The 13,805-nt window shown below is 38.8% G+C and overlaps 1 protein-coding gene across 12 annotated transcripts in view; it reads right to left on the bottom strand.

Moving 5' to 3' along the window:
• The window catches only part of LOC127578202 (suppressor of tumorigenicity 7 protein homolog), a 147,633-nt gene that overhangs the window by 24,523 nt on the left and 109,305 nt on the right, over positions 1 to 13,805 (bottom strand). For 9 of the 12 annotated variants that reach the window (XM_052029927.1, XM_052029922.1, XM_052029919.1 and 6 more), the window contains exons 4-7: positions 8,352 to 8,406; positions 7,638 to 7,765; positions 2,610 to 2,685; positions 2,281 to 2,358 (exon numbers count right to left, since the gene is read on the bottom strand). In XM_052029927.1, the coding sequence (XP_051885887.1) occupies positions 2,281 to 2,358; positions 2,610 to 2,685; positions 7,638 to 7,765; positions 8,352 to 8,406 (337 nt within the window). The remainder of the gene's footprint in view (positions 1 to 2,280; positions 2,359 to 2,609; positions 2,686 to 7,637; positions 7,766 to 8,351; positions 8,407 to 13,805) is intronic. The other 3 variants (XM_052029917.1, XM_052029920.1, XM_052029921.1) reach the window with 3 other exon arrangements.

The following is a 13,805-nucleotide window of genomic DNA, read 5'->3' as shown; positions in this document are numbered from 1 at the left end:
ACAAGCACGGAACACCGTAACAGATACATTATTCAAGATCAGTGATGTTCTACTTGAAAGACCACGATCATTCTTGAGAAAAGATGGTGACATAATTTACTCAGTCTTTCAAATACAAAGTGCAAAAGTTATGCAAATGACATATATGCACCATTACTGCTTTCAGTAGCTGAACTTCCTTTTAACTACTGGAAGATCAGAATAAATTTGAAATGAAATTTCAAATGACTGCAAATGTCTTCACTTTATTTACGGATCTGATGTAAATTTTGCCTCAATGTGGTGACTATGCAGTCATTTGAGAGAAACCCATTTGGAGCTGTGATTGTCAATTTCCAAAGCTAACTCTTCTAGTATAAAGGACAGGTTTCAGAAGCTGAATCTAGATTGACATCTGAACCATTCAGTTGTAGCCATTTTGCAGAGTTGCATGCTAATAATCTGAATATTATTCATCAATATTTATAGCTAGATTTAATACAAGTGTAACAAAATTGTGAGACAAATCTTGATGAACAGTTTTATAATTTTACTACAACCCATCCACAGAGGGAAGTTCGTCTCTACACATCTAGTTTTGTGTTTCACAAGATTGGCATTAGGCAAAGTGGTTTAACAATCAGCATCAGTAAGTATGTATCAACCAACCATTCCAGCCAACAAAATTTTTAGTGATTTTTGGCACAGTATTAGATAAATCTGCACACAATACTATTGTATACTGCACTAATCTGTTTTAGGTTGAGTGCATTGCAATTTCATATGCTTGGCATGTTATTCTTATAAAACAGATTTGTAGCATAATTCCACATGATTAAGAGAAATGTCAGCAAGTGACTCAATTAAAGTTCTCTCAATAAAAACTAAACCCCAAGAATGACAATATTTTTTTTTATATTCTTAGGATGTAGGCAAGACTTGTAAACCCAACCTTGGTTGCTCTGAGAAGATTGTGGTAAGCACTTCAAAAACCAGAGTTGTGTGGTTGGTCTCATATGCAGACCAGATCGAGCAGAGATTCCAGGATTCTTCCTTGTAGGACATGAGTGAACTCGCAAGATTTTGACATCTTTTCAGTCACTGGCTAGGTGCCGGTCCACAAATCATCAGACTTTATTGCATTCACCTCACATATCCCAGTGTGGGATTTGAACTCATGATTCTGAGTTATTATTCTAGTCCCATACCCATTGACTACAGGACTCCCGTTCTCCACTATACTATTTAATTACCCACTGCCACTCTTGACAATTTCTTCTGCATTTTAATTTATTAAGATATTCAAGACACACTTATTAAACAAATACACTGTGTGCAATTGTTACTGAGACTTAATTAAAGGATAATGATAATGCCAGTTAAGATTTTCAGCATTATGTGGCTCATTTTATTTCCTGTAAAATATGAAAACTACTCATTACTCACCCATATTTGCAAAACTACAGGTCTAAGAGACCAGAAACAAATGCATTACATTGAAAGTAAAATTATTAGGTTTAAGTTTTCTAAATGCTTGTTAGTTAGCAGTATGACTACAAATTATGAACATTAGATCAAATAGCATAAGAGACTGGCCATCTTATTTTGTTTCTTTATCTCCAGTCAGAGAATCTAAAATTCCCTCTACAGGCTCACAGTCAAGAAATGGCTACTTGGCTATTTTGAAAGGGGAGCTGATTGACTAAGTCATTTGGAACTTTTAACCTGGAATAAAACAATTTATAGGATGCTAGCAATGCTAAGAATTCTCACCTTGAAAAATCAAAGTGGAATGATATTCAAAAGTAGGACAATGTCAACCAACTGTCTTGGCCAATGAATGTTTTAGTGATTATAAAAACAATTAATTAAACAGTGGTCATCAGAATATTAATTCCTGTTAAATGTGCACACAGGGACATGTTGGTGTCATGCTAAACGAGCTGGATCTTATTGTTAGTTTTTAATATATATAAATGTTGATGAGCAGCTAATAAGCCAAACACTGAAACCTTTCTGTTACTGCAATGATGTGAGAAGCCTTCTGCAGAACGGGGCTCAGTGAGTGAATTAAATATGAGTGCCAGATTGTACAATTCTCAGACCAGCTGGTGTGATGCCAAGACAATTCAATGGAATGGACAATAATGGACACCCAGGAGTGATTAAGACGCAGTGATTTCTTTGAGTAGTTCAGATAATGTCACAAATCACAAGAGCACAGCTCAAGCAGTTCATCACTGTCATCCTACTTTTGATACAGCCTTAAAATCACTCCCAGGTAACTCTTTAGGAACATACATTGTGAACTTTATTCCATTTTGGGTCCTTCTTTTTGCTTGCAGCGGCTGTAGCAGTGGACGCCAATGGTAAAATATCCTGGGTGGAAAGCGGATAGTGGTCTGGTCAGAACTCAGTGGAAATTAAAAAAATGTACAAAATGTTGATCAGAGTACATCAGCATTAAAACAAGGGTGGACCCTTACTTCATATTGGATATATTGCCAAGAAGTAGGTTGCATTTGGATAGCCAGGCCATGTTCAGAGTATACATCAAATTCACTGGAACAATTGATCAGAACTTCTAGTTATAAAAAGGGACAAACGCATAAAGCAAAAACATCACTCACTCATTTAATTCTAAGGCTTCATGTGCTGCTGAGATTCTTGCTTGTGGGTTCCTCTCTCTCCAAGCTTTTTGCATTACTGTTCAAATGAAATAAAAGCATTATTCAAAACAAGATGGAACACGTCACTGGAATTTGAAAGTTCACCTACCCTTTTCCCAGGCATTAATCTACAAACAATTTCTAATTGAGGTGCATCAAATGTAGCAATAACCTTTCTTCACTTTGCGAGAACTAGTAAACGATTTGGCTCTGGCAGCATTCTTCTGAACAAAAGGATAATGGAGACAGTAATAAAACTCTAACAATGACCCACGAAAAAGAAATACACGAATCTAAAAATTCACTTCACTGAGTTAATCTTGTAGCTCTCACTAGATTGCATCATTATGAAGACAGCACTCTTGTGGGATAGTCATTTTGAAGTTAAGTCGAACTACTTTCAAGAGGCTTTATGAACACGATTCCATTGCTCAGAACTGTTTTCCTCGCTCTCCAATATTCAGTTTCATTTGTGACGCCTCAAAATACAAATCGAAGCAGAATACATCAGTTTGCAGCAAGACCTAGTCAATATTTAGGCATGGGCTGATTGAGTGGCAAGTAACATGCATACATGGGTCAATTCCAGTAAGAATCTAAACACCTACCCTTGACATTTAATTACATTACCATCAATGTTCTGGAGGACTCAATAACTGGAAAATTAACTGGATTAACGTTATAAATACCATAGCTGGAACAGTTCAAAGGCTGTGTTTTCTGCACGAATGAATCACCACCTAACTCCTCAAAGTTTTTCCACCAACTACAAGGCATGTGGGAATCTAGTGGAATAATTTCCACTTGCTTCAGTGCAGCTGAACAACTTTCAGGAAGCCTGTCAAGAGCAAAACAAGCAGATTGATTGACATCCCATTCACAAGCCTGAGCATTCAATCTGTCCACCACCAGTGCATCATGGCTGCAGTCTGCACCTATCTACTAAATGCACTGTAATGACCTGTCAAGGTTTCTTCAACTGCACCTTCACAACCCACAACTTCTACCACTTAGGGCAATGAACAAGGATACCAGGCGCAAGAGAACACCACTACCTTCAAGATTTCTTCCAAGTTACAGACCATCTAAACTAGAGACAATCCATCATTCTCCCTGGATCAAAATCCTACAACTCCTGACCCACCAGTAATGCCAGTGTACTTTTACCACAGACTCCAGGGATTCAAGTTGATGCTCACCACATCTTCATGTGACAAATTAGGTATTAAGTGCCGGCCTTGACAGCAAAACCCATATCCCATGTTTAAAAAAACAGTTCTTGCCTGAATAATGCATGATGCGGACCACGTCCAACCTTGAGTGGCTAAGTGATGAGCAACATCTACAGCACTAAATGGTCTTCTCCAGCAAGAGAGAATCTAAATCAGCTTACCAAAATACTCAATGGCATAACCACTGCTGACAACCCCCCCCCCCCCCCCCCCCCCCCACTATCAACTTACAGTTTGCAATAACACCAGCTGCACAATAGTCATTGTTTTACAAGTAGGTGGAGGCTGCGGTTCTAGTGTTGGTTGATTTATCTTCTGACTTCCCAAAGTCTCTCCACTAGCTACATGGTAAAGCTAAAGAGTATGATGGAATAGTGTCCATTTCTTAGAAGGGTTCAGTTTAAACAAAACAATTTCAACACCATTCAAGGACAAAGCTACTCGATTAGTACCTTTCACAGTTAATCATCAGCCAGAAACATACAATAACTGCATTATCTAGAGATACCACTGCTGTTATTTAACAATGGACCATCACTTCCCAAACCCACAAACTACATCACCCAAAGGGACAAAAGAAAGCAAGTCTGTTCAAGTTCTATTCAATCTAATTTTTTCTTTCAACCATCTAGAACTGACTCAGCCTTTTCCTTATGGAAAATGAAGGGCATAACATGTTTTCGAGAGTTATTCATTGTTAACTATTTTTTATCTTTTGAACAGTTGTCTAATAAACACAATTTGCCTAGATCACATTTTTTTCGATATTTACAGATTAGAAATCTTTTAAAAGTTACTTTACCTTCTTTTCCGACACCATATAAAATTGAAATTATGGAAAAAATTTTAGGTTTTAATCCTTATCAGAAGGGCCTGATAGCAATAATTTATGATCGGATTATGAAAATACGTTCAGAGGAACTTGATAAAATTAAGAATGAATGGGAAAGAGAACTCCAGATACTTTTACCTACAGAGACATGGAAGAAAATTCTTCAATTAGTTAATACATCTTCAATGTGTGCTAGACACTCTTTGATACAGTTTAAGGTGGTTCACAGGACCCATATGTCCAAGGACAAGTTAGCCCGTTTTTATCATCATACAAATCCTAAGTGTGACAGATGTAATTCCAAGGTGGCTTCCCTGACACATATGTTCTGGTCCTGCCCCTTTTGGAAAAATATTGGAAAGATATTTTTAACGTTATTTCATCTGTATTGAATATTGATTTACAACCTCATCCTATTACTGCAATTTTTGGGTTACCAATGATGGAATCTCGCCATTTATCTGCTTCTGCTTGTCGTATGATCGCCTTTGTCACATTAATGGCCAAGCGATCCATTTTGTTCAAATGGAAGGATCCAATACCTCCCACCACTTTTCAGTGGTTTTCTCAAACTATAGCATGTTTAAACTTAGAAAAAATTATGAGTGGTACTGTTGATCCTTCGCTTAAATTTGAGGAAGTTTGGAGTCCATTTATTCAATATTTTCATATGATATAAGCTGACCTTTTTCAGATCCCTTTCAATAACCCTTGAATGCAGAGGAGTGGAGTTGACGACATAGTAATGTTTCTTTTTCTTTTTAATTGAAGAAATATCAGTCCAGTTTTTTTTTGAAGTTTTTGGGTTTTTTTTGGTTTATTATCAATTTTTTTTTGATTTGGGGGTTCTTCTTTCATATAATTGAATTTCATTTTTTTTCAATCTTTCCTTTTGTATTTGTTCACTTAATAAGAGAACAGGAGGTCTAGATTACTTTTTTTTACTCCTTGTGATTATATATATTAACTGTTATGATTGTTATCCCGATCTCTTTGCACCATATGTAAAATTACTAATGTTATATATATTATTTTGTACTAATTTGAAAATTAATAAATAGTTTGAAGAAGAAAGCAAGTGTGTAAAAGCACCAGTTTCCCCAAGTAACATACCACCTTGATCTGGACTTACACCACACTGCTGTCATCAGAATCAAAATCAGATTTATTATCACCGACTTACTTGATGTGAAATTTGTTGTTTTGCGGCAGCAGTACAGTGCAAAGAATAAAATTACTATAAATTAAAAAAAAATTAAACAGTGCAAAAATAAAGGAACAATGAGGTAGTGTTCATGGACCGTTCAGAAATCTGATGGTGGAGGGGAAGAAGTGGTTTCTGAATCATCAAGTGTGGGTCTTCAGGCTCCTGTGCCTCCTCCCTGATGGTAGTAACAAGAAGAGAGCATGTCCCAGATGGTGAGGGTCCTTAGCAATGGATGCCACCTTCTTAAGGCACCACCTCTTGAAGATTTCCTCGATGGTGGGGGGGGGTCATTGAAGGAAGGCCTCTATCTAATAGCATGAGCCCTTGGAAGCTCATGAAGAAAGGCCACCACCAATTAAGAATGGCCAACAAATGTTGGCCTTGACAGTGACACCCACTTCCTGAGAATGAATGGAAAATAAACTAATTATCAAGGGAATTCTGGTGTGCTCTCACCAACAATTTCATGAAATCTATAATGAACTCACAATTATTGATCTAACAGTGCAGATCAAGCTTTAGATAGGAGTACAGGGATCTCTCTCTGAAGCTTCAAATTGGTGCTCACTCACCACCTGCCAACTTTTTCACTTTTCTTACCTTTGAGCCTCTTTTAATATTTCATAAATAGTTTAATTTAAGCACAAGTAGTATTAAAAAAATCATAAGTAGATGTCTGGGTTAGAAGGAGGTTATATTCCATTTGCACAAGTTATATTGTACATGGAATTTATAAACCAATTTTACAAAATTGATGGCAATTTGCAGTTTATTTTTTGCTTTTGTAGAATACCAAACAATTTTTTTTTGCTTCACTGTGTGAAATAATGCTTCTTAAAGCTGAAAGAAACATTAATTTAACAGTGTTATCTTCCAGATTACAAGCACCACTGTGAGACTTAAAATGTCTAAGCAGCTGGCAGAAATGCATCATCTGATGTTCATGAATTTATGATTAAGCATTCAGGACAGAGGAACACTTCAATAAATATTGGTTCAGACAAATGTCATAGCAACGCAAGATTGCTTTCCATTAAAGAAAAGCACAGTGAATATTTTGTTGCAGTTTTAGAAGAAAAGATTTGCAGAAAACAATTTATGTGCATATAACGTCGCATACATTTATTTCCTAGGAGAGATTAGGGAGTGGATGGTGGTGGAGAGAATATTTATATGCCTGATTGGTTGGTGTTGGTATATAATGCTGTCTTAGTAAAAGAGCTGTAGCCTGTGTTTGGGATGACTGTCCAGCTGACTATTAAGAGGACTTTTAAAACACATCAGGAGACTTACTGAGAAACCTGGCCAAGACTTAACCAACAATCCATCAATGTTTATTCCAGAGGTTTTTAGTGCATTTCAGATGAAAGGAATGAGGGTTGTGCCACTCTACCTTGCTGGTCATCACTGGGAGAAATGGAGTCATGGTTATCTTGCCAGGGTGCTCCATTATCTGCAGGTAGGATAGTAGGAGGACAAGTCCAAACAGTGACACCCACAGTGCTGCCAGAGGGAGGTGGGCACTCTTTGTCCCTCTAACCACCCACTCAACACGCAACCACCCACCAACCATCTTGAAATCTATGCCAACCAGCCCACTCCACACTCTAATCAGATGGGTGCACAGTGCCTTCTCCTGGTTTTTGAACGACATATTTAACAGGCGAACAGTGATTAAAGGAAGCAATATTCACAAATATATGAGTTTTCGATCTTACAGTCCTTCTTACTAGCGTCTGCAGGCCGTAAGTGATCAGTCTCACATGTGAAGAAGGTCTGATGATCTTGTGCAGAAAGATTCATGTCATAGTAAGTCAGTGGTTCTCTTCCTGTTACCCACGTATACCTTTGAAAGAATACAAGGGAACAATGATCAAACACTACCACTAACAAGTGCCAGGATTCGCTGAATACCAACAATCTCCATCACAGTGCTTAAAACAAAACAAAAACTCTTGTCCTAGAAATTACACTCCCTTCTTTTGGAAAACAAAATATTGTTTAACGCTGCATTAACAATGAGAAAGAAGTACCTGTCCAAAAAAGACATACGGGTTAGGAAGTTGTGGGCATGCTTTGTTGGTGCCGGAAGTGTGGCCACACTTGTTGGCTGCCCCCAGAACACTCTACGCAAAAGATGCATTTCACTCTGTGTTTCGATGTACAGTACATATGACTAATAAAGATATCTTATCAATGTTGTAGCTAGTAACGCTTTCATAGGACAATCTTACAGTTGCATCTTTGCAAACAATTTTTTTTAGTATTAAGTACAGCAAATGAAAATCAAACAGTTCAGAGAAATACAGGATTATAGCAGACATTTGTAACATTACATGTTATATCATATATGCAGCTTAAAGATAATAATTATACAATTAAATGAGACATTTCCATATGCTCTATTGTACAGTACGCACAGAATTACTCACCGATTATATTCTGCTCCTCTAAATAAATTTAGTGGATTTCGCCACACCTTGCATTCTGTCGGAGTAAACAGAAACCAATTATGTAATAATTACAACACATTATTGTTATGCATAACATTTCACTTCATGACAGGAAACCCACTTATAATTTCTTAACAGCAAATGGAGGGAAGATATATCAGAAAAGAATCTACATAGGGCAAAGGAGAGAAAATACATTTAATGACATTAATCCTTTCTATTGCACACCTCCTCCCTAAACAAATGATCAGCCCCTCTATTTTGTGATCTCTTTCCTTCTGGATAATGATTTTTAAATATGTACAGGATTACTTGATGGAATTTTAAGTCAAAATTTCAAAACTGCTCTTGAACTGTGATGTCTAAAATATAGTTATTTTGGAAAGTAAAATGATGAGGAATGATGATTTGCTAAAACAAAATATTTCACTGTAAAAATAATTACAAATATCAATTAGAATCAGAGAATTAGAAATGAACAGATGAACTTGGATGTAATACACTGAAGATGCTTGATAACTTCTGAAGCAGTGAGTCAACTTTTGGAACTCTGAAAAGGTTATCATGGTTTATGAGTGTAGTTGGATAAGTGAAACAGACAAGAAGACTATTTTTAACCAGGGATTTGGAGAGAAGAGTTTTAGCTTTGTTTTGTTTTTTTCATTATTAATAATGTCTGGCCATCGTCTGCTACTAACTATGGGGGAGGATTGGTTGTTCAAAACTTATTGTATATTCTATAAAAGAATGTGTACTTTCCTTAATTGTTTTATCAAAGCTTTATGGAAAGGAAAAATAATGAATTGTTAAAAAGAAATTACTTTCACAGGTTGTAGTTTTTCAAGTCATTCAATTAGTTTTGAGGTTTTAAATGGGAGTAAATAACAATGAAGCACTGAATTTAAAACAAAAGATGAAACAAACAGAATCTCAATTAGTGAAGTGTGGCTTTCCATATGCAATCACAATACAGCTCAAACACATGTTTGCATTTGTGGACTGGCACAGAAGCAGCAGCCTTGGCTACTCACTTCAGAAGAAGAGGGAAAATTAGTAGTTTTGATTTCACCATTTACTTCTAAGAAATTGCAACATAAGTAACTTCCCATATTTTATTATTCCACAATTACTCTGCAGAATAAATTTGACTCCGAATTTTAGCTGTGGAATTTAATGCTTTTGGAATAGATGGGGAGCAACAATCTTTGTGTGGTTTCTGATGCATTGTTCCCCATTCAAGATATACTTAATGTTGTGTATTTTGTTCAAAGGAGACTTGTTCTGCCTGTAAAAACTATTATTGTTGTAGATTATTGTATTGGGAGAAAGCTGGAATGGTTAAATTTTGTTTCAAAGTACATCATATTATATTAAACATTTTAGAACATAGAAAAATTATAGCACAATTCAGGCCCTTCGGCCTACAAAGCTGTGCTGAACATGTCCCTACCCTAGAAATTACTAGGCTTACCCATAAGCCCTCTATTTTTCTCAGCTCCATGCACCTATCCAACAGTCTCTTAAAAGACCCTATCGTATCCGCCTCCACCACCGTTGCCAGCAGCCCATTCCACGCACTCACCACTCTCTGAGTAAAAAACTTACCCCTGACATCTCCTCTATACCTGCTCCCCAGCACCTTAAACCTATGTCCTCTTGTGGCCACCATTTCAGCCCTGGGGAAAAGCCTCCATCTACCCGATCAATACCTCTCATCACCTTATATACCTCTATCAGGTCCCCCCCTCATCCTCTGTCACTCCAAGGAGAGAAGGCCAAGTTCCTGCAACCTGCTTTCATAAGGCATGCTCCACATTCCAGGCAGCATCCTTGTAAATCTCCTCTGCACCCTTTCTATGGCTTCCACATCCTTCCTGTAGTGAGGTGACCAGAACTGTGCACAGTACTCCAAGTGGGGTCTGACCAGGGACCTAACAATACCTCTCGGCTCCTAAATTCAATTCCCCGATTGATGAAGGACAATACACCATATGCCTTCTTAACCACAGAGTCAACCTGGGCATCCGCTTTGAGCATCCTATGGACTCGGACCCCAAGATCCCTCTGATCCTCCACACCGCCAAGAGTCCTACCATTAATACTATATTCTGCCATCATATTTGACCTACCAAAATAAACCACTTCACACTTATCTGGGTTGAACTGCATCTGCCACTTCTCAGCCCAACTTTGCATCCTATCTATGTCCCTCTGTAACCTCTGACAGCCCTCCAAACTATCCACAACACCCCCAACCTTTGTGTCATCTGCAAACTTACTAACCCACCCCTCCACTTCCTCATCCAGGTTGTTTATAAAAATCACAAAGAGCAAGGGTCCCAGTATAGATCCCTGAGGTGCACCACTGGTCACCGACCTCCACGCAGAATACAACCCTTCAACAACCACTCTTTGCCTTCTGTGGGCCAGCCAATTCTGAATCCACATTGCAATGTCCCCTTGGATCCCATGCCTCCTTATTTTCTCAATAAGCCCTGCATGGGGTACCTTATCAAACGCCTTGCTGAAATCCATATACACTACACCTACTACTCTCCCTTCATTGATGTGTTTAGTCACATCCTCAAAAAATTCCATCAGGCTTATAAGGCAGGACCTGCCCTTGACAAAGCCATGATGACTATTCCTAATCATATTATACCTCTCCAAATGTTCATAAATCCTGCCTCTCAGGATCTTCTCCATCAGCTTACCAACCACTGAGGTAAGACTCACCGGTCTATAATTCCCTGGGCTATCACTACTCCCTTTCTTGAATAAGGGAACAACATCCGCCACCCTCCAATCTTCCGGAACCTCTCCCATCTCCATCGACGATGCAAAGATCGTCGTCAGAGGCTCCACAATCTCCTCCCTCGCCTCCCACAGCAGCCTGCGGTACATCTCATCTGGTCCCAGTGACTTATCCAACTTGATGCTTTCCAAAAGTTTCAGCACCTTCTCCTTCCTAATATTTACATGCTCAAGCTTTTCAGCCCGCTGCAAGTCCCCACTACAATCCCCCAGATCTTTTTCTGTAGTGAATACTGACATAAAGTATTCATTAAGTACCTCCGCTACTTCTTCCGGATCCATACACACTTTCCCACTGCTGCACCTGATAGGCCCTATTCTTTTGCATCTTATCCTCTTGCTCTTCACATACTTGTAGAATGCCTTGGGGTTTTCCTTAATCCTGCCCGCCAAGGCCTTCTCATGCCCCCTTTTGGCTCTCCTAATCTCCTTCTTAAGCTCCTTCCTATTAGCCTTATATTCTTCCAGATCTCTAACATTACCTAGCTCTCTGTACCTTTTGTAAGCTTTTCTTTTCCGTTTGACTAGATTTATTATAGCCTTTGTACACCACGGTTCCTGTATCCTCTCATGACTCCCGTCTCATTGGAACATGCCTGTGCAGAACTCCACACAAATATCCCATGAATATTTGCTACATTTCTTCTGTACTTTTCCCTGAGAACATCTGTTTCCAATTTAGTCTTCCAATTTCCTGCCTGAGAGCCTCATAATTCCCTTTACTCCAAGTAAACGCCTTTCTAGTCTGTCTGTTCCTATCTCTCTCCAGTGTTAACGTAAAGGAGATAGAATTATGATCACTATCACCAAAATGTTCACCCACTGAGAGATCTGACACCTGACCAGGTTCATTTCCCAATACCAAATCAAGCACAGCCTCTCCTCTTGTAGGCCTATCTACATATTGTGTCAAGAATCCTTCCTGAACACACTTAACAAACTCCACCCCATCTAAACCCCTCATTGTCTGGAAATGCCAATCAATGTTTGGGAAATTAAAATCCCTCATCACAACAACTCTGTTATTCTCACACCTTTCTAGGATCTGCTTCCCTATCTGCTCCTCAATATCCCTGTTACTATTGGGCGGCCTATAAAAAACATCCAGTAAAGTTATTGACCCCTTCCTGTTCCTAACCTCTGCCCACAGAGACTCCGTAGACAGTCCCTCCACGACATCAACCTTTTCCGCAGCTGTGACGCTATCTCTGATCAACAGTGCCACTCCCTCACCTCTTTTGCCTCCCTCCCTGTCCTTTCTGAAACATCTAAAACCCAGCACTTGAAGCAACCATTCCAGTCCCTGAGCCGTCCAAGTCTCTGTAATGGCCACCACATCATAGCTCCAAGTATTGATCCAAGCTCTAAACTCATCTGCCTTGATCACAATACTCCTTGCGTTAAAATAGACACATCTCAAACCTGTCTGAGCATGTCCCTTCTCTATCACCTGCCTATCGTACCTACTACTAGCTTTCTCTATTTGAGAGCCAAACACCTCTTCCCTAGTCTCTCCAGTTCGGATCCCACCCCCCAACAATTCTAGTTTAAACTCTCCCCAGTAGCCTTAGCAAACCTCCCCACCAGGATATTGGTCCCCCTGGGATTCAAGTGCAACCCGTCCTCTTTGAACAGGTCATACCTTCCCCAAAAGAGGCCCCAATGATCCAGAAATCTGAATCCCTGCTCCTTAGTCCAATCCCTCAGCCACGCATTTAACCTCCTCCTCATTCTGTTCCTATACCCACTGTCACTTAGCACAAGCAGTAATCCGGAAATTTTCTTGGCGAACCTTCCAAATTAAGATACACAATGGAATCCCAATGTAAATTATTCTCTTTAGTGTAGTCTAATTATTGTCTGTAGGAATGGCTCAGTATATCATATTCATATCACCTTGCTTTCAGGGCATACTCTGAAATCTGCCATGCTGGAAGAGAGAAGCAGCACACTCCACTCTCTGACCAATGACAATAATCACACTAACAAACTGAAGCCCTAGTATGTGGTTTGATAATTGCAGTTCCATGAAGTATCTAAGCCATTTCACTCTGCACAATAACCCTGTGGACAGTTATGAATGGAGATAGGACAATATTGACAATAGTCAGTCTTGAGAATAATGTGCACTCATTTCCACTGACAGCCTAATGGAGAAGGGTGTGCTGATGGAGCTGTAATGAGATGAAAGGATCATTCTATCAGTAAATTTGGTGCAAGAGTTATAAGTCTCGATGGATTTATTGGCTCCTTCTGTGCTCCGTTGCCCTCATTTATCTGAGGAAATTGGCTTTTTATAATCTCATAATCACCAGTTTTATCATCAATGCAAACTGAAGTTCTTCAGGTGATGAAGAAAGGGAAATTTCCTAGAAACACTGCTGAAAAACTTATTTTCTATTAAGTATTACACATGTACCATGCTTCAGGGAACATGGATCACTGATAGATTTACAACTAGTCTCTTCATTATCAGGAACCTCCCAGTTGATTTACTATTTAAAACCAACACCCAAGGCAATTACACAATCTTGCATAATCTTTGTCTAAATCACTTAAACATCGTAAATTGTTTCCAGATCTTTTCCTACACTCCAGTTGCATGCAAATCAAGACTTA

This window comes from Pristis pectinata, chromosome 15 (assembly GCF_009764475.1).
Source record: "Pristis pectinata isolate sPriPec2 chromosome 15, sPriPec2.1.pri, whole genome shotgun sequence".
NCBI classification, from domain to species: domain Eukaryota; kingdom Metazoa; phylum Chordata; class Chondrichthyes; order Rhinopristiformes; family Pristidae; genus Pristis; species Pristis pectinata.
This window is presented reverse-complemented; position numbering and strand designations above follow the sequence as displayed.